The sequence below is a fragment of the Pseudorasbora parva genome, chromosome 16 (assembly GCF_024679245.1).
Source record: "Pseudorasbora parva isolate DD20220531a chromosome 16, ASM2467924v1, whole genome shotgun sequence".
In the NCBI taxonomy this organism is placed as follows: domain Eukaryota; kingdom Metazoa; phylum Chordata; class Actinopteri; order Cypriniformes; family Gobionidae; genus Pseudorasbora; species Pseudorasbora parva.
Window position 1 is genome coordinate 9203235 of NC_090187.1, and position 23470 is coordinate 9226704.

At 39.3% G+C, this 23470-nt stretch overlaps 1 protein-coding gene across 1 annotated transcript; it reads right to left on the bottom strand.

Moving 5' to 3' along the window:
- Positions 1-13867: 13867 nt before the first annotated feature.
- Positions 13868-22954, bottom strand: LOC137043777 (mucin-22-like). The gene is made up of 3 exons (XM_067420193.1): positions 22887-22954; positions 20811-21512; positions 13868-14171 (listed from the first exon to the last, which is right to left on the bottom strand). The coding sequence occupies exons 1-3, from the start codon at positions 22952-22954 to the stop codon at positions 13955-13957; spliced, it is 987 nt and encodes a 328-aa protein (XP_067276294.1). The 3' UTR covers positions 13868-13954.
- Between the last annotated feature and the right edge of the window lie 516 nt (positions 22955-23470).

Consider the following 23470-nt stretch of genomic DNA (forward strand, 5'->3'; position numbering starts at 1 on the left):
TTCGTCAGCTTCTTTGATTTTAGGTAGCACGCGGAACCTCTGCAACTCTGTCGTTGTTATGTTAAGCCCGCCCACCGACTCTATACACAATGTGATTGGGCTGACCAGAGTTTGTGTTTTCCAGCTTGGAAGTCTATGGAGAGTTGCTAGAAGACACTGGCTGCAAATTAGATTCAATTATCTTTTTTAATGAACTAAGTTGGAACTTATGGGATCAAAAAACTGCCTGGAATTAATTTTTAAAATTAAGAGTGCTTTTAATTTTTAAAATTAAGAGTGCTTTTAAATTTAAGTAGGACTTAAGTACATATTTATATATAGTAAGCCATTAATGATAGTTCTCTCTTTAAGTGTATTTTTATTTCATTACTTTTATATTATCTGCAAGTGTAGTTTTTTTAAATATATACTTTAAAGATTTGAAGTACACTACAAGTGCACATTCAGTACATCTAATGTTTTCACAAGTGAATGGTTAATTTTACTGTGGCTTTGTTTCAAACTAATTGTGTTAGTGGAGCAAAATACAAAAGAAAAATAGCAAAATTGTGTCTAAAATGTAAGCTACCTAATAATAATTTTATTGAACTGTTCTACTCATGCATGCTTCAGTCATGGTGACTTAGACAACAACTACCTAATTATGTCAGTACTTGGTACTATTTATATGTTTTTGTTTTTTATTTTGTATTAACTGCTGGTACTTTTGGCATCTGTAGAAAGAGTGCTCTTGCAGAAAATACTTCTAAGTAAATTGGCAGTGCCTATAGGTAGCCTGTTCCCATGTGATGAAGGTAATTTTTGCTTTGTGAAAACAGAAATCAAAGAAATGTTCTTGTCCAGTGTGATGAAAGAAAAGCTGTCTGTGATTCACTTCCAGTATCTCAAAATCTGGTAAGATAACAAAGATTTCATCTGTCAACATGCTATTTTTTTTTAATAGTCAGAGGGATAAATTGCTTTCTCGTAAGGTACAAAAGACTCTATGAAGTGTATTGAATGCGTGTTAGATTGGTTGTAAATCCATTTTGAAATGATGTACATGGAAAACCTGAGGTTAAGCTCAACGAAAAGGGAAATGTCACATTTGCATCTTTAGAAATGGTTTTTGAAACACTGAAATATTTGAATACATTCAAGAGCACTTATTTAGGGTTCTTGTAATGCAAAACAATTAGGCTACCCCATCTTTGATTCCTATAAAACCATGGAAGCCAGCGAACAAACTGGGTAAGAGATCACAGATTCTATCCAACCTAATAAGCCTCACCATCCATCTAAAAATCTACAAACAAAAGCACATTAAAACATATATAAATAAACTTATCATTTACAATGTATAAGTTTCCTCGCCTACCGTTGTCAGTTGCAATCACTCCTGTTGCGTGTTCTCAAACTGGCAACTCGTGAGGATGGGGCGGGGCAAACAATATTTTTTATTTTGGACTGCAGTACCCATTTCAACCACTAGCTCTCGTTCTTACATACAGCACAGTTAATATGCAAAGTTTCAGTCAAAAGACTGAACATCAACACTTCTTTTTGCACTATATTAAGTGTTCTAAAGCAATTCCATAGCTTAATTAGCCTAGAAATCTAGACGCCCCCTAGTGGTAGCAAATCTAATCTGCCGCAAGTGTCGTCTAGCAACTCTCAATACACTTCTGAGCTGTAAAAACCAAACTCTGGTCGGGCCAATCACATAGTGTATAGAGTCAGTGGGCGGGGCTTAACATAATGACGGCCGAGTTGCTCTTGCGTGCTTCTAGTAAACATGAACTATCGAATGGCGGTCTTTCGAATCAGCTTTGACCGCGACTCTGGAAGACTTGAGTTAAGCTTTTCTCTTAGAATTGAAGTCATTCTTAAAAAGGGAAGATGTGTTCTGAATTTTGCCGACTGGATATGGCGAAAGTTTAATCTGTCAACGAGCTCTGCTTCACCTTCCTTGCTGTGGTTGGTTGAAGCTCTATCCAATTGTGTGCATGCCGTGCAGAGGGAGTTTGAAAGACAACCCTCGGATTGAGCCCTGTCAATGGTGAGTTTCCAGAACTTTCCATAACTTGTCAGGCTATAGTTTAATGTGAGGTACAGATCAAATAGTTTACGTTAATGCATGCTTCCCTCCGCTGTGGCTCAGTCCCTCTCCATTCAGCTTTCAAACTAAAAAACATTTTAACCCAATGGATGCGTTTATTAGCCTGACAAGCCAGACCCACATCAAGATGTTTGGTCTCGAAACTCACCATAGACAGCTCAATCCGAGGGGCGGGATAAACGGTTGTCTTTCAAACTCCCTCTGCACGCGATAGGATAGCGCTACACCAACCGGAGCAACGACGGTGAAGGGGAGCTCGCTGACTGATTAAACATTCGCCGTATCCGGTCGGCTAAACTCCGAACACATCTTCCCTTTTTAAGAATGACTTCAGTGCCGCTCTTTGTTCTTTTCTCAGAGGAAAGCTTAACTCCAAGTCTTCCGGAGGCGCGGGCAGAGCTGATTCGAAAGACCGCCGTTCGCCAGTTTCTGTGTTTACTAGAAGCGCAAACGCAACTCGGCCGTCGTCATTATGGCCCCGCCCGCCGACTCTATACACAATGTGATTGGGCCGTCCAGATTCTGAGGAATACAGCTCAGATAGGAATTGAGAGTTGCTAGACCACACTTGCGGGCAAATTAAATTTGCTGCCGCTAGGGTGCGTCTAGATTTCTAGGCTATGCGTTTATCCATGTTTGACCCAACTTTGGATTGAAACAACCCAACATTTTTAGAGTGTAATATATTACTTAACATGCATTCCTGGCTTGTACTTTTAAATCAATTATATTATAAATGTACAGTTTACTTATGTTCTGTGGTTTTACACATATTTTTAAAGATTTCACATTATTTTAAGGTGAGCTTAAAGGATGCCCTACTATAAAAATCACGGCTTCAGTGTGACATCAATAAGAAAGTATCATTTCATAGATATTTTCATATTAAAATATGTATGAACTTAATACATTACCTAGATGATTTATTTAGCAAAATTGTCCTTTTAAATTTATAAATGTAATATTTATTAATAAAAAAAATCCATTTGCTATACTAATTAAGCTCAGTGTGCTCCCTTTAAGCTCACACTGAACGTCTATGTAAATACTTCATAAACAGACTTTAAATATTAACTGATGGCTGTCACTTCAAGTTAATCTTTATAAAAGTTTTTTTTTTTTTTTTAATGTAAAAAAACAACAACCAAAAAATCATTTAAAGAAGTATATCTTAATTTAAATGCATTTGTCATTTAAAATAAAATTTAATATTATTGTGTGAGAGATTAAGATTTTATTTGAGCATAACTTGTACTCAAACCAGTACCCTGTGGACTAAAATGTCTCCATGTAGATTTTGTTTAGCTATGTTTACCCTGGCCTGTACAGTCATGGCAAATATAGTGGGTGATTGCGGCACTGCCTGATTTGCATCATTCTAAGAGCTAAAACATGCGAACAGCATGTGCAAATAATGTGACACCAGAATATGTTTCTTTTTTTTTCCTCAGGAATTGTTTGCGCGATGTCGCCACTGAGAGTTGAACTTCTCCATCTCACCTCAGTGCACATGAGATTAAATGCATTTTACTGACAGGGTGCAAGACAGGACAGTAAACTAATGACTTATAAATCTGACCATGAGGAAAAGTCATGATTAAAAAAGTTTGCAGAAGCCTCAACGCTTCAGAATTCCAAGAAAGTGGCCTACGGGGAGCAAGGAGAAGAGGCTAAAGGCGGCTTGTGTAATTCTGCCGCTGATGAAAACTCTTAATGCCATTTCTATCTTATCAAGGTCCCCTCCTCAGCCCCGGCAATAGAGCCATCATCTGAATACTAATGCATCAGTAAGGGCAAGCAAGAGCTCCATTAAAGAGAAAAAAAATTCATCTCACACCTGAGCTGAGGCAAACTCCTCATCAATTACAGCTCTGAATAGCCAAACTCTCTTAATTTTTTCCTTACTTGTAGGCTGATAGATTGACAGTAAATTGAGTGTGTGTCTGTGAAGAAAGAGATGTGACAATGTAAGAACACTGAGCAGTGTCAGTGTTGTCAAGGTCTTCTTTATATGCAATAATATACAGCCCTTTATTGGTCACACATGCAACTCAGAAGGACTTTGCAAGATAATACTGTATATGCATTTCATCCAGGTGAAACAGTTAGGACACTTTTAAGATGCCATGTTTAATTCAACCCAGGCTCATTGGAAATACGTGACTCTGCCTACATTTTTGCAACACCCGAATTATGTACCTCCAGGTACGTTTACCTGCACTTTTGGGGTAAAACGTCCACCGGAGGCGCTAAGTGGTAATATTTTTTCTCCATTCCAGATGCGCAACATGACATCATGACTTATCTCACAGAATGAATATTTATAGCCTAATTTTATATTTTGGAGTAACTAACTCCACTCCTACCCTAAACCTACCAACTCTCAACAATATAAAACACGTAACAGGCAAATAAATGTACAGTCACATGTATTTATTGCAAAAACTGACCAAAAAACAGTATAAAAGTATTAACTCGTGTTGCATTCCAAGTCTTCTGAAGACATACGATATCTTCTTGTGAAGAACAGAGATGATCTTAATGTTTTAGTAGTTGAAATGATGATTGCGCTCCTTTGCGAACAGAACACACACACACACGCACCCGTTCATTCATATTTCTCATTCAAATGATACAAGGCTTGTTCGACTTCACCTAGCGATGCCCAGACCGGTCGGCGGCTGACTTAAAGCAATGCATGCCGGTTAGAAATTTTGTCCGACTTGAGACAGCGCCGACAGCACGTGACTGTGACGTATGTCAACAAAGTACCGCGAGAGCGATTCGAGAGCAGGCGTCTGATGCAGCCGCTGCAGATTCTCAAGGGTGGCTGCAGGAGGCTGCTCGAGCTCTGATGACGACACAGCTGATCCACGATTGGCCGATTCGCCGTATGACACCGATCACGTGCGTTTCGTGTTTATTCTAAAAACTTATGTTACGCTAATGCTCACAAATCATTTATTTATAACAGTAAAACCTCTTTTCATGTAGTCGCGATGTTATATTGTCATGTTTATCAAACTAAAACTGATAAAAACCGTTGACAACACTTCATTGATAGTGTTGGTTTATATGTTGAACTTTAATCTTGTCCAAATAGACGCTTTTTTAAGCAGTATATAAAGTATTGGATGAAAATATCATTTGAAACATCTGTGTGTTTGAGAAATATTGCATTTATTTAACTTCAGCTGTGATAAAGTTTGCAAACGCAGTGCAAGCGTCACCACGGGAAGCAGAAAGTGTCCGACTTCATGTCTCCGTTTGCAGCTCCTCCCCGCCTGCACTCGGCTACTCTCGCCGATCGCATGCATCCAGCCGCAGCCGATGTCGAACACACCTACACACAAGTTGAATGACGCGATCGGTCACGAGACACACGAGAGCCAATGGCATTTTACAATCAAAGCTGACATAATGACGCAATTGGTCACGAGACACACGACAGCCAATGCTGTCAAAGCTGATGTGACTGTTCTTCCGGCGGCAATATTTAAAATGTATTATTAATCTTTGGCGGATGGAGTTTCTGATCGGTTTTGGGGATTTTCTTCACACAAATCAATCGTTTGGCCTCGAAACACTATTTGTACTTTCTGAATATATGATGTATGCAGTCGTATCTGCCTGTTATCCTGTTTTTTTTTTTTTTAATACACTAATGGGTAGGTTTAGGGAAGCATTTGAGTTACGCATTCAAAATGTGTCTGAATATGTGTGTGTCCACAAGGTAAATGGATTTATAAACATACTAAATTGTTTTTTTGAAAATGTAAAAATGCAGAATGTTTCTTGTGATTGGTAAGTTAGGTTTAGGGGCTGTGTGTGTGTGTGTGTGTGTGTGTGTGTGTGTGTGTGTGTGTGTGTGTGTGTGTGTGTGTGTGTGTGTGTGTGTGTGTGTGTGTGTGTGTGTGTGTGCGTGTGCGTGTGCGTGTGCGTGTGCGTGTGCGTGTGCGTGTGCGTGTGTGTGTGTGTGTGATGGGTAGGTTTAGGGGTAGGGGCAGTGTAGGAGGATAGAATGAATCGGCGTTGATAAACACACTAAAAAGCGATTATGTGTCTTGATAGCACGCCAAAATGGCATACGAATTGGCGTGTCATACATACGCCATTTCATGAGATCAGTCTGGAAATGGAGAAAAAAATATTACCACTTAGCGCCTCCGGTGGACGTTTCACCCAAAAAGTGCAGGTAAACGTACCTGGAGGTACATAATTCGGGTGTTGCAAAAATGTAGGCAGAGTCACGTATTTCCAATGAGCCTGGGTTGGTTTAATTTTATGTGAATTGATGAGGGATAGATGTACATCAACAATAAATTGTGCTGTCTTACATATTTAGGTCACATTACATTTCTATAATCTCTTAGAATTGTCTTATAAAACATTACAAACTACAACTCAATATCCCTTAAATACATTAATGTTTCGCATATCATTACATATTCTGGTCTTTAGCTTGGCTCTTTAACTGCCACAATAATAAAATGTACATATTTCATTACATTTTGGAACTTGTAAGTGTTCCGTTTGAGCAGATGTTTTATACCATCATCACGGTCGTTGTCAGAGCTCATTTCAGTACATTCAGCATCTGGCTCACATTCACGACCTCAAGCCAATTATCAAAACTTTAGTTTTCATCATTTTCAAAATCAATATTTTGATCGCTGACAGCTTCTTCACCTGATCCACCATCAAATGACACTAATATTTGATTGCGTTCAGTAAGCTACTTGCTCTTCAGTAAATCGCTGAGCCATTTTATGTTTTGCTGATGATATGCGACCGAGAAACAAACACGCAGCCAATGTTAAAGAGTTAGTTCACCCAAAAATGCAATTGTTCAAATTTTTCGACAAAAATGAAATTTTACATTTTTGAAAAAATGTCACGTGATTTCAGCAGTTTGGCAGTTTGACGTGATCCAAACTGCTGAAATCACGTGATATTGGCGATCCGAATCATTGATCGATTCACTAAATCATGAACCGTTTGAATCTTTTTGGAGGAACATGGAAGAGGAGACAATGCTAAGTAAAGATCAAAATGTATTTTCGATGCTTCAAGAGATTCTAATCAACCAACTGATGTCACATATGGACTACTTTGATGATGTTTTTATTAGCTTTCAGGACATGGACAGTAAAGTGGGCATTGACTGCACATGCTCTGGGACTAAAATATAAAATATCTTAAACTGTGTTCCGATGGTTAACGGAGGTCTTATGGGTGTGGAACAACATTAGTGTGAGTCATTAATGACAAATTTCATTTTTGGGTGAACTTACCCTTTAATTGGCCTAACGGTAAGCACCTCCCCTCGAATGCTGATGAGCCAATGGCAGTTGAGTATCAGTTGCATGGGGACCGGAACTCGGACATCTTTAGGTTTCAGCGCCATATAGAATCACTGGAAATCTGAAACTCTCATCAATTTCAAGGTGTTAATGCAACAAAAATGGTAAAACGATGTGTTTGGGGTACTGTAACACTGATTCCAGGTATCCTGAGAGGATTTTCTGGTTGTCATACTTATATTAAGTAATGATTAAAGTTACTTAGTTACAGACTTTTATTGTGATTCATAGTATACTTTGTTTTGGTTAATATTTTTTGTGTTTAAATATGTTAAAAGGGTTAGTTTATTGATTTTTCATTTTCAACCCAACTTGGATTGTTTTTAACCCAGCATTTTTAAGAGTGTAGAAATGTGAAATAATTTTTGCATTTGGTGCCTTCTAGACTGAGAAAAGACAGAACATTTATGTTTGTCTCATGGGGATGAAAGATAACAAGTCCAAGAATGCACTTACTTTTTTCATTGAAACAAGTTGAAACACTCAATTTGCTTCCGTACTGCTCCATAAATGCCAGAGGCCGAGCCGAGCCGAGCCGAGCGCATTTACATTCTGTGAGTGAGACGAACGAAAACAGCAGGAATCAGATTTCATTCATGCGCAGAGCTGAGGTAAGCGCGACGGTCATTTACAGTGCATGTGTCCAGTCTGGCGCATTTTCAGATCGCATACGGAAGCTAAACTTTCATAGGAATTCATTGAAAAGTTGTTAAACGAGCCGAGCGGCCATGCGCATTTACATTCTGTGAGTGAGATCTCTCCCCTTCGTGCAGGTTAAAAAACATGCTCCTTTCTACTGGCAGTAGGCTTTAGGTTCTGGCCAAAAAAATCCCAAAAGTCACCCAAAAAAAGATTTTTTCCAGAAATAAAATGCATAATTATCTCGTCTCTGGGAGATAGGAGAGGGAAAGTACCATATTTCGATTTTACTACTGGGTTTTTACTGATACAAAGCCATATGCTAAATCACTAAAGTAACCGTTTAAAGTCTGCATTATCTGTCGAGGGACTCTTATTTTGATGGATATTATAGTCTACGGAGCAATACGGGTAGAGAAAGGGACAGAAAGGGTTCAGACTTTAAGTAATTAATGACCGAATTAAAATGTTTGGACGAATCCTTAAACTGTGCATTGAAAATGGGGTTGACAATAAAAGAGCTTTTTTTGATGAATTTCTGTGCCATTAGTCTCCACAAATCGAATTGTAAAAAATTTCAAACTGTTTTCCCAAACATTCCTCCTTTATTTAAATTGTTTGATTAGACATGTCTCAAAACTCGCATTATCGTTTTAGATAATGTTGCTACATTTAGTGACATTAATTAGAAACATTTTTTGAGCAACCATCAGCAATTTAGAATTATTTTTTAACAATCATGGAGTAATGAGTCTGAAAATTCAGCTTCGGCACAGAAATAAATTACATTATAAAATATATTCAAATAGAAAAAAAGTATTTTATACTTTACTAATATTTCACAATATTACAGCTTTTTTGTATTTCTAGTAACATAAATGCAGCCCTGGTAAGAAAAAGAGACTTTAAAACATTTTAAAAAATCTTACCGTTTTAAAACATTTGACCTGTAGTATATAGTATAAAAAGCGGTTATTGCCGTGTATTTGATTTTTTTACTGAATTAAAAGCAAGTAATGTGATAAAAAACAACCTGTCAATTAGACAAAAGTCAGATAAAAATTGGTATTACACCTGACATTTCTGTCCCCCTTACTTCTGAAATGATCTGCTCCAGATTATACTTTATTAAATATGAAACCTCGACCAGTCAGCATCAGAGCAGAGACAATGAAGTCAAGATAGCTTTGATCATACATCAGTGCATCTCACACAGCTAACTTTGTCATGCTTGTGTGTTTTGAGTGTAGAATATGGAATTATAACTGCATGGTGTCTTCAGCAAACTTTCCCATCTCTCAAAATAAAAAAAATAAAAATAAAAATCAATCACACTGAATTTAAAACAGGATGAAAATCGAGATAGTGAGGAGGAAGAAGAGCGATCCAGGACTCAGATGCTCCCTTTAAAAGTCCGATCAAGGCAGGTACTTAGTAGCTTAAATGCAACATTTCTGTGGTGTAGCAGGTGCTAAGGAATGTTGGAGTGAAGCTTTAACAACCAGAGCCTTCAGCACAGCAGAGGGTCCAGATCTCAACGGATCTCCAGATGGAGGAGAAAAAAATAGAAGGAAGGACTTTTGAAATGCAGCATCTGCTGGGGTCAATGGGTGGTAAGAGTCGATATTTTTCAGTCTTACGTCAATATCATATTTATTTCATTTGTTCTGAAATGCAAGTAAAAACAGTAAAAAATATACTTAGAGGGCGCTTTCCATGAATGGGGTCCAAATAGTGTGTATAAATAAGCTGCTTCACCTAATGTATCATATTTGATATGCAAATGTATAAGGACTGTAAATCATCAGCATTACACAATCTATGACATTCCTTTTGTCATCTGATTGATAGTTCATCATTTTTTTTAGCAAATAAAAGGTATTTTAATATAGTAATGTTATACTTATCAGAATTCCATGTTATTTTTGGCCTTCACCCATAAAAAAAAGTTTTTTTTTTTCCCTCCTTGAATATTAACTCTATATTCTATACACTCTTAAATAGATGTAATATAAGTCTCAGGTGTCCCCAGAGTGTGTCTGTGAAGTTTCAGATCAAAATTCCAAAAAGATAATTTAATATCCAATTCTGAAAATGCCAGTTTTTGTGTTTGAGAAAAATGGGCTGTTTTGTGTGTCTCCTTTAAATACAAATGAGCTGCTGCTCCCCACCCCAGAGGGCGGAGCCTTCACAGCCTAAAACTGAAACATGAGCCAACTGAAACAAAATGTGTCCAACAAGATACTATACTCCTAATATATGTTTGTCACGGACACTACGTCCATATTTTTGAGATGTGTTTATGGTGTTTATGTGAAATATGGTTTGGTTATGATCATCTCTAATGCAGACAAGGTCACTTGACATTGCAGTTCTTCATCATGGAATATTAACATCTGGATGCCTTTTGAAGGTCCCATGGCATTACTTTTTCATTTAATGAGGTTTTAAAACATAATACGAGTTTCCCTAGCCTGAATATCATCCCTAAGTGGCTAGAAATTTTGATTGGTATAAACCGATTTCTGGCTGTCTTTCTCTGCCTTTGAGAGAATGAGAGCTCAGACGAGCTGATCTTGAATTCTCCTGTTATGACGTCATCAGGAAAGGTTCCCTTTCCCCACTGAAAAGTCCTCACGTCTCCTGCACAGCCTGGAACATGACACTTGTGTCCATGAGAGCTGCTGTTTTTGCTATCCTTGAGTGTAGCTTTGTTTACCTGCAGTCCCGATGATTCTTCTCTGTCAGTTCCGCCTGACAATGAACATGTTTGGACAGATGCAAATCTACATATTAATGATCCCAGCGATTGCGTCACAGTTGCCGTTATGTTGAGAATCACTTATTTTTCAGTGGTGTTTTTTATGCATGAGATTTACATAAGAAGTAGGAGGCAATGCTGTTTGAGACTCACAGCATGTGATATCCATGTACTGAACTCTTATTATTTCACTATGGCAAGGTTAATTTAATTTTTCATTCTAGGGCACCTTTAAAATAGGGTCAGAAAAACTGTGTAAGATTTTGGAGTGTGTAAAAAGATGAGTCAGACAACAGTTGCGAAGTGAAAAATACAGTAATCCTCACGCCGGCTTCACACTGCACGCGTAAGCAGGGCGTAGGCAGCGCCGAAGCAGCACGTGTGTAAAGCAGTAGCAGCGCACGCACTTTTTGCTTTCACACAGGCAGCGTTTGTCGCACGCAGTTGAACCGCAGGTTGTGTACAGAGTAGCCTACTTTATAATGGGTAGTTGCATTTCTCTTTAATGTATTTGAAATGGAAATAAAACAAAGATTTATCATGAAGCTAATTTTATTTTAAAAAATCGTTTAAATAACACTTGTTGTTTTTTATTTCGTTTAGTGTGAGTTTTTGATAGAAGAAAGGCCATCGCACTATATGTCCATGAAAAGCACACTGCTAAAAAGAGAAACTTCAGGAAATTGTCTTGACATATTGGATAGGCATCAAATTTACATGCATTACCCATCATAAACCTCTTAAAGATAATTCATAAATGACTGTAATAACTAAGAGGAAACTTCTTAATGATATATTGGAGGCTAAACGAGCAAATTATCTAAAAATGTTTTTTTTTAAATGACAAAATAACGCACATCATAGTCTATCTACACGGCTATACTGTATGTGTTCTATATTAATATTCTATTTACCTACAGTATATTTAGTTGTTTGTTCGTGAGACAATGAAAGATTGTCAAAAACACTTTAAAATGACTTACCATCAGCACCAAGAGCCGCTCACGCTCAGCAAATTCCTCCCATGCTTTTTCATTCACTTGCAAGTCTTTATAAAGCAAATTGTGTGGATCATAGAGAACTGTGTGCTTCTCAACCTCCACGATGAGACGAGTGTCGTCCATTGCTGTCTTTCCAGGTGCACTCTGAAGAACACTGGCTTTGACACCACAAGCTTTTGTTTATTGTTTCTGTTTTTATGCCAGCATATAGGCTAGTTATAATATATACATAATTTAATTCATATTTAATTTAATTTATAAACTGGCATACATTATTTAAAATTAGTTTTGTAGTTAAGGCAAAAACTTATGGCAGTGACTTCGGTTTTTGTGTAGAACTTTTTTTTCCCACAGTGCCGGATGTCATATGGTGACATGGACACATCCACACGGAGACGCGTTTAGCTGTATACGTATACATTTTGTACCGTATCAGCGTTTCGTCCACAAGGATCCGGCGTTTTAGAAGCATGCATCCGATAATTTTCGAAACCGGGTCCCAAAGCGGATAAATCTGAAAATGCTCATCTTCCGTCTTCGTGTGTACAGCGAATCCGTATATTTTCTGAAACGGTGATGGCATCATACTACGTCCAGCACGGTAAAAGTTATAAGGGATACAACTACGAGCACTGGGCATGCGCACATCAATATCGCTGTTAAAAGCATAGAATCCATAACACCATATCTTAAAACAGTCCCAGTGTGTTGATAGTCCTTAAGCGAGCATCCAATCATATATATACTTTACAAAACAAGTGATAGTGAATCTAAATGCGTGAAACTGGAAAGATGAGACAAATACAACTCTACAGTCCAGGTTTGGGGATCACCAGCACTTTCGTTAGGGACCTTCTTAGTTTGCCATGCTGCCTCCTTTATGCTAGTCTTCTTCTTCTTCTTGATTTATTGGCAGTTGGCAGACCAGCTTTCGATGCATTACCACCACCAACTGAACTGGAGTGTGGAGCCTCGATGGGAAAAAAAAAAAAAATACAAATAAATAATAATTTAAAAAAAACGATATTCTTACATCAATTTCTTACATCCCTGTTTCCTTTAAATACCTCAATATTGCATATTGCATAGGAATTCTTCCACTTTTATTAGAATATTTTCTAATGACATTGTATTATGCTCAATTTCCTTCATCTTATCCCTTTAACTCATCTTTCATTTTTATATGCTTTACAATTGTTTAGAACATTTTCAACTGTTTTTTATGCTAGTCTACTTCCTGTTTCCTGTCATGTAATCAGTCACAGGACAGCCGGAGCCAGAAACATTTAAAGACATACTCAAAAATGACTGACAACATGTACACTTTTTAAAACTCGAATATATATAAAATCATTATAAGACTGGTTAAAACGTGTATTGCGTGACAATCTATGATTCTGTGAATAACTTTTAAAATCCATGGAAATGTTCCCTTGCACAAAATGTTTTTATAGCAGGAAAATGATCTTGAAATGAATGGTTCTTCGGTGAAAACCCCCTTTTGGAGCCTTTGATTTTAAGAGGATATGTGACCCATTAAAGCCTGATTTATCTGGTACTTAAAACACATATGCAAACTTTTGTTAGAATTTTTATTATTTTTTTTTTTGTCTAAAGTGTTCAAATAAACTGCTCCACTTAAAGTAAAAACAGTTAAAACAAAACTGCATCTGCAGAAGGCCATTCCTTTGGTTGTGCTTCAGCACAGCATTACTATGCAGATGAATATGGTTATTTCTCAATTTAAAAAAAGAGAAAGAGATTATCCTACTGCTCATAAAACATTCACGACTAACAGTTTAGATGGAAAGGATCTTCACTAGCTGAAGACATTACTGTAGCTACAACCATTAATAGTCACTGTACTTCCTTAAAAATAATTTCAGCACAGCGCTAAAACAACCCATAATGAAATGGCCCTTCACAATAGATAATGCTTTACAATGAACTCTGTAAGAAAGCTACATATGTCGAGTTATCGGTTCAATAAAATACCTTACTTATCTGCAGAGTCCTAAACACACCATCTCTGTTCGAATCCCTCAGTTCTAGCCATCTCAGAAAAGCCAGGCCAATGGTGATTCTCATTTTATTACAAGGTCTGTCGGCTCTTCTCTTTTTGCCAGCAGTCACTCTCTCCTCTTTTCTGCATTACACGTTGTGTCCGGAGGAAAAAGGCATAGCTCACTGGAGTCATTGCAGACAGGAGGCAATTGACATTGACATTCAGGGATGCGTTGTGGTTCTGTTTAGGTGAGAGCCCGCCATCTGATCTGGATATGGCCTGGATCCGGCTGACTAAAGTAAACCTTGGGATAAACAGAGAGACTAATATTAGATGCAATTCTTCTTATGATGTATCAAGTACATTGGGTGTTATAGGAAGTGTTCCCAATTCTGGTTGACCTAGTTAATCCAGCCTAATGATCATTTAACTGATTTAAATAAGAGATTTTTTAAAATGTTCTATGCGTATGTCAGGTTAAAGAGATGTGTTTTTTAGTCTAGATTTACTGATAGGGTGTGTCTTCTTTCTGAACAATGCTAAGAAGAGTTAAAGGGGCGGTGAAATGCTGTTTCATGCATACTGAGCTTTTTACACTGTTAAAGACTTGGATTCCCATCCTAAACATAGACAAAGTTTCAAAAACTAATGTTGGACATTTGATGGAGTATTTCTGTGTCAAAAAAACTCCTTCAGGTTTCTCACAAGTTTCGGAGAGTATTTTTGAGTATGGGTCGGCTTGACATTTATAGAGCGGAAGGTCCTTGTATGGGCCGTACGGGCTCTTCTCCCCGAAAGGTGCGCGTGCGTGACTAGATGGACGCCGCCCATAAACACTGCTCTCAGGTGCAGCAGATCCACTAGTCCGTGCAACACTTCTGTCGCGCCGCGCTCCACTTTATTCCTATGGGTGACATCAAGCGACTTCAACGCTTCAGCACAGCATTCCGGGAAGGCAGCGCTGCATTTGAACTGATTTGAACGCAGAAATGACGGGAAGCGTCACAACATCGCGGATCTCCACGGTCAGTGCTGTCACAGGACTTCACCAAATCATACCAAAGAAGTGTGTTTTTGACGGAGCGATCCCAGCGATAAAGGTTCGCGTGTGGCTTTGGAAGCAGGCGGTGAGTTAAACTGCTTCAAATGTCTGTGCTGTTGGCTATCGTCGCGTGAGTAAACATCAGTAAACGACACGATCGTGTATAGTTAATTTATCAATGGAGCATGCGATCTATGGTGTGTGTTCAAATACATTTGTTTAGCTGACCACTAACGTTATAGGTGTCAGTAAAACCACCCAAACATAAACCTAGCGTTCTCACAAAGCGAGCTTCGTCATTCAAATGGTTACTCCATTGATGTTCTATATATAACATTACACTAGTCTGATGTGCAAAACCGTTTTGCTTGCTACTGCTATGGTTTAGTCGCATACAATATTCCATAAACCGAATCATGTCCTCATAAACTGCGAGTAAACACACACAAATGTTGACAGGCCACTAAATACAGTACATACCACAGAGACGGACGTACTGATGTTGTTGAAGTCCTGTTCAATTTATTTCAGCCTCCGGATATGATTCTGGATCATAGTTGAATCTAATTGATAGCCATTTATTAGAGTAACGTTTTCATCTCCACGCTTGAGGATGTCCGCTTGCAGAAGCTCTCGTGCTCTAGCTGCGCACTCGTCATTCTTTAGCTCCGCCCACACAATACCCCTCCAGCCATTCGGTTTTTTTCCGGAAAGACTCGGTACAGCCTATATATTTTTTTATAAATATAATAAAACTAAAAGCTTTTCGGAGATATGAAGGATGCAATACTACTCTATAGGTACTCAAGATTGACATGAGATTGACTGAAACTGAGTGTTTCACCCCCCCACCCCCCACCCCCCTTTAAGGTGCTCAATAAGAAAAGGATCGACCGCTAGCAGGTTATTTTGATATTGTAGGTATATGTCTTAGAGCATATGTCTTAACTTATATATTTTTTTAAGATGGAAGAATGCAGTTTTACAGATGCAAAAAACATGGCTGGTATCAAATTGGTTGGTATCAGATTGGTATCAAAGAGCACACCCAGGTTGCTATCTGACGAGGAAGACTTGACAGAACATCCATCAAGTGTTTGACAGTCTTCTAGGTTACTACGTGCCGAGGTTTTTTGTTTTAAATCGGGTGATTCCCCGGATCAAGGTTTAGCTGCTCCATATCAACAACCTTTCTCACTCGCTCGTTGTGACAGACAATTAACCTATGCCACTTCCACACCAAACATGTGAGCCGCTGTGGTGTCATGACAGGAGAAATCTTCCACTATTTATGGATATGAGGAGATACATACAGGGTGGGTGAAATATGCACATAGTTTCACTTGACGTCTGAAATATAAACACTTATAACATAACACCCTTTCACTTTGGCTAAAAGACACAAACATGGAAGAAATTTGATAATGTATTGGTTACATTTTGTTAATTTTGAACAAAAACACTTACAGTATGTTGCATAGTTACATACTGTACCTTAATAAAATGTATCTGGCTTTGTAGGGTTGACTTCAGAAAATGATTATCCACCTTAGAATGTAAACCTAACCTTGTAGCATATTGTGTATATGTTTAGCTGTTTTACTGTCTGTTCGTCTTAAATAATGTTTGCCTTTTTGACAACTCTGTTAACGTGTTCAACATATCTATACAATAAAATAAAATAAAAAACAGTTGAATGTATTTTCTAGCCATACAAGAAAATAAAAAACTAATATAAGCAACATGTTTAACATTTTAAAATGTATGAAATACAAAATGAATAGTGCCAGCAAAATAATTGCAAATATATTGTGAATATTCAACACTTTTACCATGATGTGGCTTAATGTGACATATCTCATGAGCTTTTGAATTTATTGCATATTTCTCGGTCATATTGCCTGTATTCTGAAGGGTGAAAGGACAGTTTCAAAGGAGAGATTTGTTTGCATTTGAATAGATGAACATGTCTCAGATACCTCCATTATTTAAATTGTGATTATGCAGAGATTCAGTATTGGTCAGAAGGATATTAAAAATCTGGAATCTGTTTGCTCTATGATAATTGGAAATATCTAGATGGCCTTTTTGACTTCAAAGGAATGTAGCAAGAAACCTGAGCTCATGTTGCAAAGGTATGTTACTGCATCTGCTCGAGTCAGCTGAAAAGAAGTAACATCGCCCCCTAGAGGTTCATAAGCAAGCACTGATTAACAAGCATTAGCATTATAAGTAGCATGAATGTCTCAGCATGGTAAGCCAAAGCTTAATGTCTTCTCTCCAGAGTGTGTAAAATCCACACCACTTTTCTTTTTTTTTCTTTTTCTTTTTTTAGAAATTAACATCAAATACCCTAATATAAAATCAGATTTTCCATGTTTTTCACCCTAAGAGCCTCTATAGCTATTGTGTGCAAATGTTCCCTTTGTGCCTTCACTGCAACATTTTTGTCCATTTTTTTTTCTTCTATGTAATGATTTCTAATGTGCTCAAATGCCTGCCCGCAGAGGAGACATTAGCCGAGTGGCATGACTGGATGCAGTGAACCCGTTTATCGGGATGAGGAAGGGCGAGCGATGGAGGAGAAAACCCCACAAGCGCTCACCAGTTAAAAGTGGAACCAAAATGCATGTGCAGACATGCTACACGGGCTCACGAATCCTGTGAAAGGGGAACTTAGCTATTTATCATCCCAGCCTCAGATTTGCCCTGGGGGCTCTAACCAGACAAGCCCCTCCATGTGAGTCATCGGTATAAAGGTATAAAAAAAAGTCTTATAGGCGAACTTCTACTTGAGCAGCATCTAAAGGCATCTAATTGCAATTTTTATAGCCTGGGATGCATTGCGCAAAGAACAGTGCATTTGCTTTAAAAGCCAATGGGGAAAAGAGAGCAAGGAAGAAGGTAGTCTTAGAGTAATTTCCGCTCTTCTTAATGTCCTTTTAGGTGATAGATCAGACTGTGAAAGTTTACTGCTGAAAGGAAGGCAAGCAGCATATAATGTATTTCGCTGGCCACTCTTTCAAAGTGAAAAGCAATAAACCCATTAACTCAGGACCAAAACCCTGAGCTGCCGACATTTTAAGGCATCATAGCTCCACTTCTGATATGAAGTGTTTTCCAAAAGAAGCAACATGCTGCCTTATAAGTAATCCATTGGTCTAATTCTAAAACAGAATTACATGTACACAAACAAAAATAATAAATCTGTTAATTTTACAGTCATATATAGGGCTGCATGACTTGACCAAAAAATATTATTTTGATTGTTTTGTCATATGAGATTGAACTGCAATATGAGATTTAATTTCCTATGAAAATTGTCTTACTATGCTACCAGGGCTACCCTTCGCTCCTAATGCAATTGTTCTCCAGAATGGTGAGGGGTTCCCCTTGGTCTAAAGTGCCCGGTGTAATTGCCCAAAAGACGGCCCTGATTTCTACTGACATGCAGACACAAAGACCCTTCTGCTAATGAAACTTTTAAGGTTTTGTTCACACTTGGCTTCACTCTTTATAAAAGCCAATCACACTCCAAGTTGCAATAGAAATTAACGCATTCAATTCTTCATTTCTAACTTTCAAAACCTTAATAGAGCTTTAAACTCATTCAGACCTTGGAATAACCTTCAGCTCATTGGAATGGACATCAAATGTTTTTTTTGTTCAAACCAGCGGTGAAGCTACGAATTGGCCTTTGAATTGTGACCCACCCAAAACATAGTTGGTAATTTTCCTAAAAGATATATTAAAGGGGGGGTGAAATGCTGTTTCATGCATACTGATCTTTTTACACTGTTAAAGACTTGGAATCCCATACTAAACATAGACAAAGTTTCAAAAGTTAAGGTGGACGTTTGATGGGAGTATTTCTTTGTCAAAAATACTACTTCCGGTTAGTCATAAGTTTCGGCAAGTTTTTTGAGATCATGCGTCCCCATTGACGTTAGTGGGGGCGGAATTTCCTTGTATGGGCCTTACGGACAATTCTACCGGAAGCGCGTGAGAGAGAGCGAGGGAGAGAGCGAAAGCAACAGCCTACGCCCATCAAAGCGCTGGTTTGTAGATTGCTGGACAGGTGACAATTACACATAATGTCACCAAAAAAGTGCGTTTTTGGTTGCCAGACCAAGACAGTCTTGCACAGATTCTCCAAAACCCCGCGTTAAGGCAACAGTGGATGTAATTTGCTTTTCCGGATCAGCAACTGAGTTGCGCGAATGTTTATATCTGTTCGCTGCATTTCGGTGCCGACTGTTTCACAAGGCCCAGCTCGACGCCGCATTTTCCCAATCGCCTAATGCTGAAGGATGGAGCAGTCCCAACGTTAGAAGGGTGAGTGAGACTGCTTCAAATGTCTCTACACAAACCACGCGTAAACACACAAACACACGTGCACAACTGCACTTCCCACATGTACACCTTCAAAGACAAAAATACGACGATATAATTCAAGTATAAATATGTAAATAACACAAGCCGCTAAGCATATTATATAGTTAGTGTATAACTTGTACCACATACAGACGTCCTGCTCTAGTCGTTTTTGCTGCTGCTCCTGTTCAACTGCAGCCTCTGGGTCTGATTCCGGATCATAGATGTATGGCTGTATCTGATTAAAAGCCATATTTTTATTTTGAATAAAGTTTTTTTCCCGCTGTTAGGGATGACGGACTCGACTCAACACTACAGCGCTGCTGCACACGTCATTATTTAGCTCCGCTCACACGACACGCCCCCACCCGCTCGGCTTTTTTCGGAAAGACTCGGAACAGCGCATCTTTCTTATATAATTATTAAAAAAATAAAGACTTTTCGGAGATATGCAGGATGCAATGCTACTCTATAGGTACTCAAGATTGACATGACACTGACTGAAACTGAGTGTTTCACCCCCCCTTTAAATAATTTAATAGGTGATAATACTTATTATAAATGTCTTATCATACTGTTACTTCATTTATTTAGTTAAAATAATGATTAAATAGTTTCAATAGTCAATCACAGGGGTTTTTGTAGTTTTCCTCTCCCTATAGGTGCATTTTACACGGTTGTCAAAATGATAAGTTAGTCAGTTTCTGTTAGTCCCGCCTATGATGTAATGGTAGGATTTGCATGTTTGTGGACTTAAAGGGATAGTTCACCCAAAAATTAAAATGGTATGTTTATCTGCTTACCCCCAGGGAATCCAAGATCTAGGTGTGTTTGTTTCTTCAGTAGAAGACAAATTAAGATTTTTAACTCCAACTGTTGTTCGTATAATGCATGTCAATGGGGTGTTTTTCTATGAGAGTCACTATAAGAGTAAAATACACATGGACACCCTGTGGCTCGTGACGATACATTGATGTCTTAAGACACAAAACGATCGTTTTTTGTGAGAAACCGAACAGTATTTATATATTTTTTTTTTACCTTTTTTTTTTTAAATACAATCAATGTGCATTCTGGCAAGTGAGGTCAAGATATGGCGTATCTCAAAGGGATACAAGCGGTGGAAGTGATCTATTGCGCTTATCCCTAAGCCATATCGTGTAATTTGTTCCGTTCATATTGAATTCCCCAACACATCAAGTACTTATGCAAATGTTGGTCACATTTGAAATAAAAAATTAATTCAGGCTATGCAGTCTGTTAGTTCACCTCACCTCTGAATCTGAGTTGTTCTTTCTTTTATCAATTCATATTTAAATACGTCTGTTCCCTGGAAGATTAGTACATTAGTACATGTTTAGTACGTGATTAGTACGTGTTTCCCGAGTCATATTTAAGATTGGTTCAAAAAGAGCGAATCATTCATGAACGCTGCATCCCTAACACATAACTTAGTTGTTAGCAGAACTCGTTCTGCACTCACGCTGGAAGAAGTAGAAGAAGAAGATAAGTTTAAACGATCATTACCGATGTTGTAAAAATGTTGCTGCTGCTGTCCCTGCTACTGCAGTGCCAAGGTCAGTGGTCCCTGCTCCGGTGGTCCCGAGGTTGGTGGTCCCTGCTCTGGTGGTTCCGAGGTTGGTGGTCCCTACTCCGATGGTCCCAAGGTCGGTGGTCCCTGCTGCTGCGTTCCCGAGGTTGGTGGTCCCTGCTCCGGTGGTCTCGAGGTTGGTGGTCCCTGCTTCGGTGGTCCAGAGGTCGGTGGTCCCTGCTCCGGTGGTCTCATGGTCGGTGATCCCTGCTTCGGTGGTCCAGAGGTCGGTGGTCCCTTCTCCGGTGGTCCAGAGGTCGGTGCTCCCTGCTCTAGTGGTCCCGAGGTTGGTGCTCCCTGCTCTGGTGGTCCCGAGGTCGGTAGTCCCTGCTCCGTTAGTCCCGAGGTTGGTAGTCCCTGCTCCGGTGGTCCCAATGTTGGTGGTCCCTGCTCCGATGCTCTCGAGGTTGGTGGTCCCTGCTGCTGCGGTCCTGAGGTCGGTGGTCCCTTCTCTGGTGGTCCCGAGGTCAGTGGTCCCTTCTCTGGTGGTCCCGAGGTTGGTGCTCCCTGCTCCGGGGGTCCAGAGGTCGTTAGTCCCTGCTCCGGTGGTCCCGAGGTTGGTAGTCCCTGCTCCGGTGGTCCCTTCTCTGGTGGTCCCGAGGTTAGTGGTCCTGCTGCGGCAGTCCCTGCTGCTGTCCCTATTATTATATTTATTTATTTTGCTTTAGCCAATATTAACTTTTTTGAGAATATCAGCAAAACATTCTTGGAGCATATTTTTGTTTCACTTTATTTTGATGGTCCCTATAACACATTCTGTTGACTATAAGCAACATTGCACCTACATGTCTACTAACTCTCATTAAACTCTAAATACAGAGCTGCAGAGTTACAAATAGTCAGTACAATGCCTGTAGGAAGACCATCCCAGTAAAGAGCAGATATTACTTACTATCTACGTGGGGGAGAGGACGCTGGCGTTGTCTGTTCGCCGCTTCTCGACCCACAACAAATCATGTTAATGTACTATTAGATTTACATTTTATTTTATTTCCTTATGTTTGTGACTAGTCTAACAGTCAGAGCTACAATTGGGACTGTTGCTGATTGCTGGCAGCCACTGAGAGGTCGTTGTTCGTCGTTTCGCAGTTTTCAACCACTTCTCTAATGTTTACGTTTGAATTGCTGCGGTTGGTTTCTGGTTTGGAGGACATTTGATGTTTCTCGCCGCGGGTGCTCACTGGTGGTCTCCCTTGGGCTTAAGCTGCATGGTGGCTGAAGTTTGCACCGGGCTAGCGTCATCCGGGCTCTCGTCGTCGGCGTCCGGCATGATGTTGGGATGTTCTGCTTCTCGGCTGCGCCGCTGTTCCGTCCTGCATTGCGACCGTGGAGCGACATCTGCGCCGGCCCCGGTGTGTCCACAGAAGTGCCCGGAGGAATGTTCTGCCTCTTGCATGGTGCTGCAGCGATCCCCATCGTTTGAATCATCATGAAGAAGACCCATCATCTGGTCTTCAGCTGTCGTGCCTCGGCGATGTCATCCGGACACTGCCGCTGGGAGAAATCTGAAACATGGAGTGGACCACAGTGTGCTGCGGAGCTAACAGAGACTTCCACCATCAGCTGTTTTCTGTTCACCATCAGCTCTGCTTCTGTTCACCATCAGCTCTGTTTCTGTTCACCATCAGCTCTGTTTCTGTTCTGTTTTCTGTGTTGGTTGATTGTTTGTAGTATTCTATATTTTTACTTGTTATTCTTTTTTTTTTTGTTATCCCCCCCCCCCCCCCCCCCCCCTTTGTTGCACTTTGAGATTCTTCGGAATGAAAAGTGCATTATAAATAAAATCTATTATTATTATTATTATTATTATTATTATTATTATTATTAAGCAGACAGTATATTAATACTCTAATGACAGGTAGTTGACATGTAGTTGCAAAGTTACTTAGTCAACAAATGTTTAAAAGTGAAAATCTAAATAAAGTGTTACCCATATTTCCGTTAGCTGTGAAGTAGATAGCAAGGCAGTTCACTAGGTTTTCAAAGACACTGAATTTACCCTGACCTCTTACTCTTTTAAAGATCTTCTCTTCCTCTTCTCTTTTCCAATTATATTCCCTCTCACTTCCCTGTCTGTCATCCCGATGCTCTGTCTGCCCACCCTAACCCATTGTTCTCTCTTTATCTCTGTGCTTAACACTTTGTCTCATGAAAAAGTCATCAGGCCTAACCTTTCTACTTACACGTGGGCAAGGGTGTCACCAACAATAGACTCCATTTCTGTGGGTAAAAAGACCTTGCTTTGTGTCAAGACACAAATAAATGCGGGAGGGGGACTTGTCCAGCAGTAAATGCCACACTCTAATTGATAAGAAATGAATCTCAATTAGGGTCATTAATCATGAGGAGAGGCAATCGGTGACAGGCTGAGCACTCCACAGGCTGCCGTCTGCAGACGAGCCGAGCGGCGGAAATTGTGAAATTACCTCAAACGTCAAACTGTGGAACAAAATGCAAAGCTGTCATCACAGTCAATGTCAAGCACTGAAACAATACATCCTAGCTGTAGGATCACCCAACGTTACAACCCATCTGCAAACAGGGATTGTTGTGTTCCACCCGTGAATTAGTTGTTTGTTAATCATTAGGGTCTTTG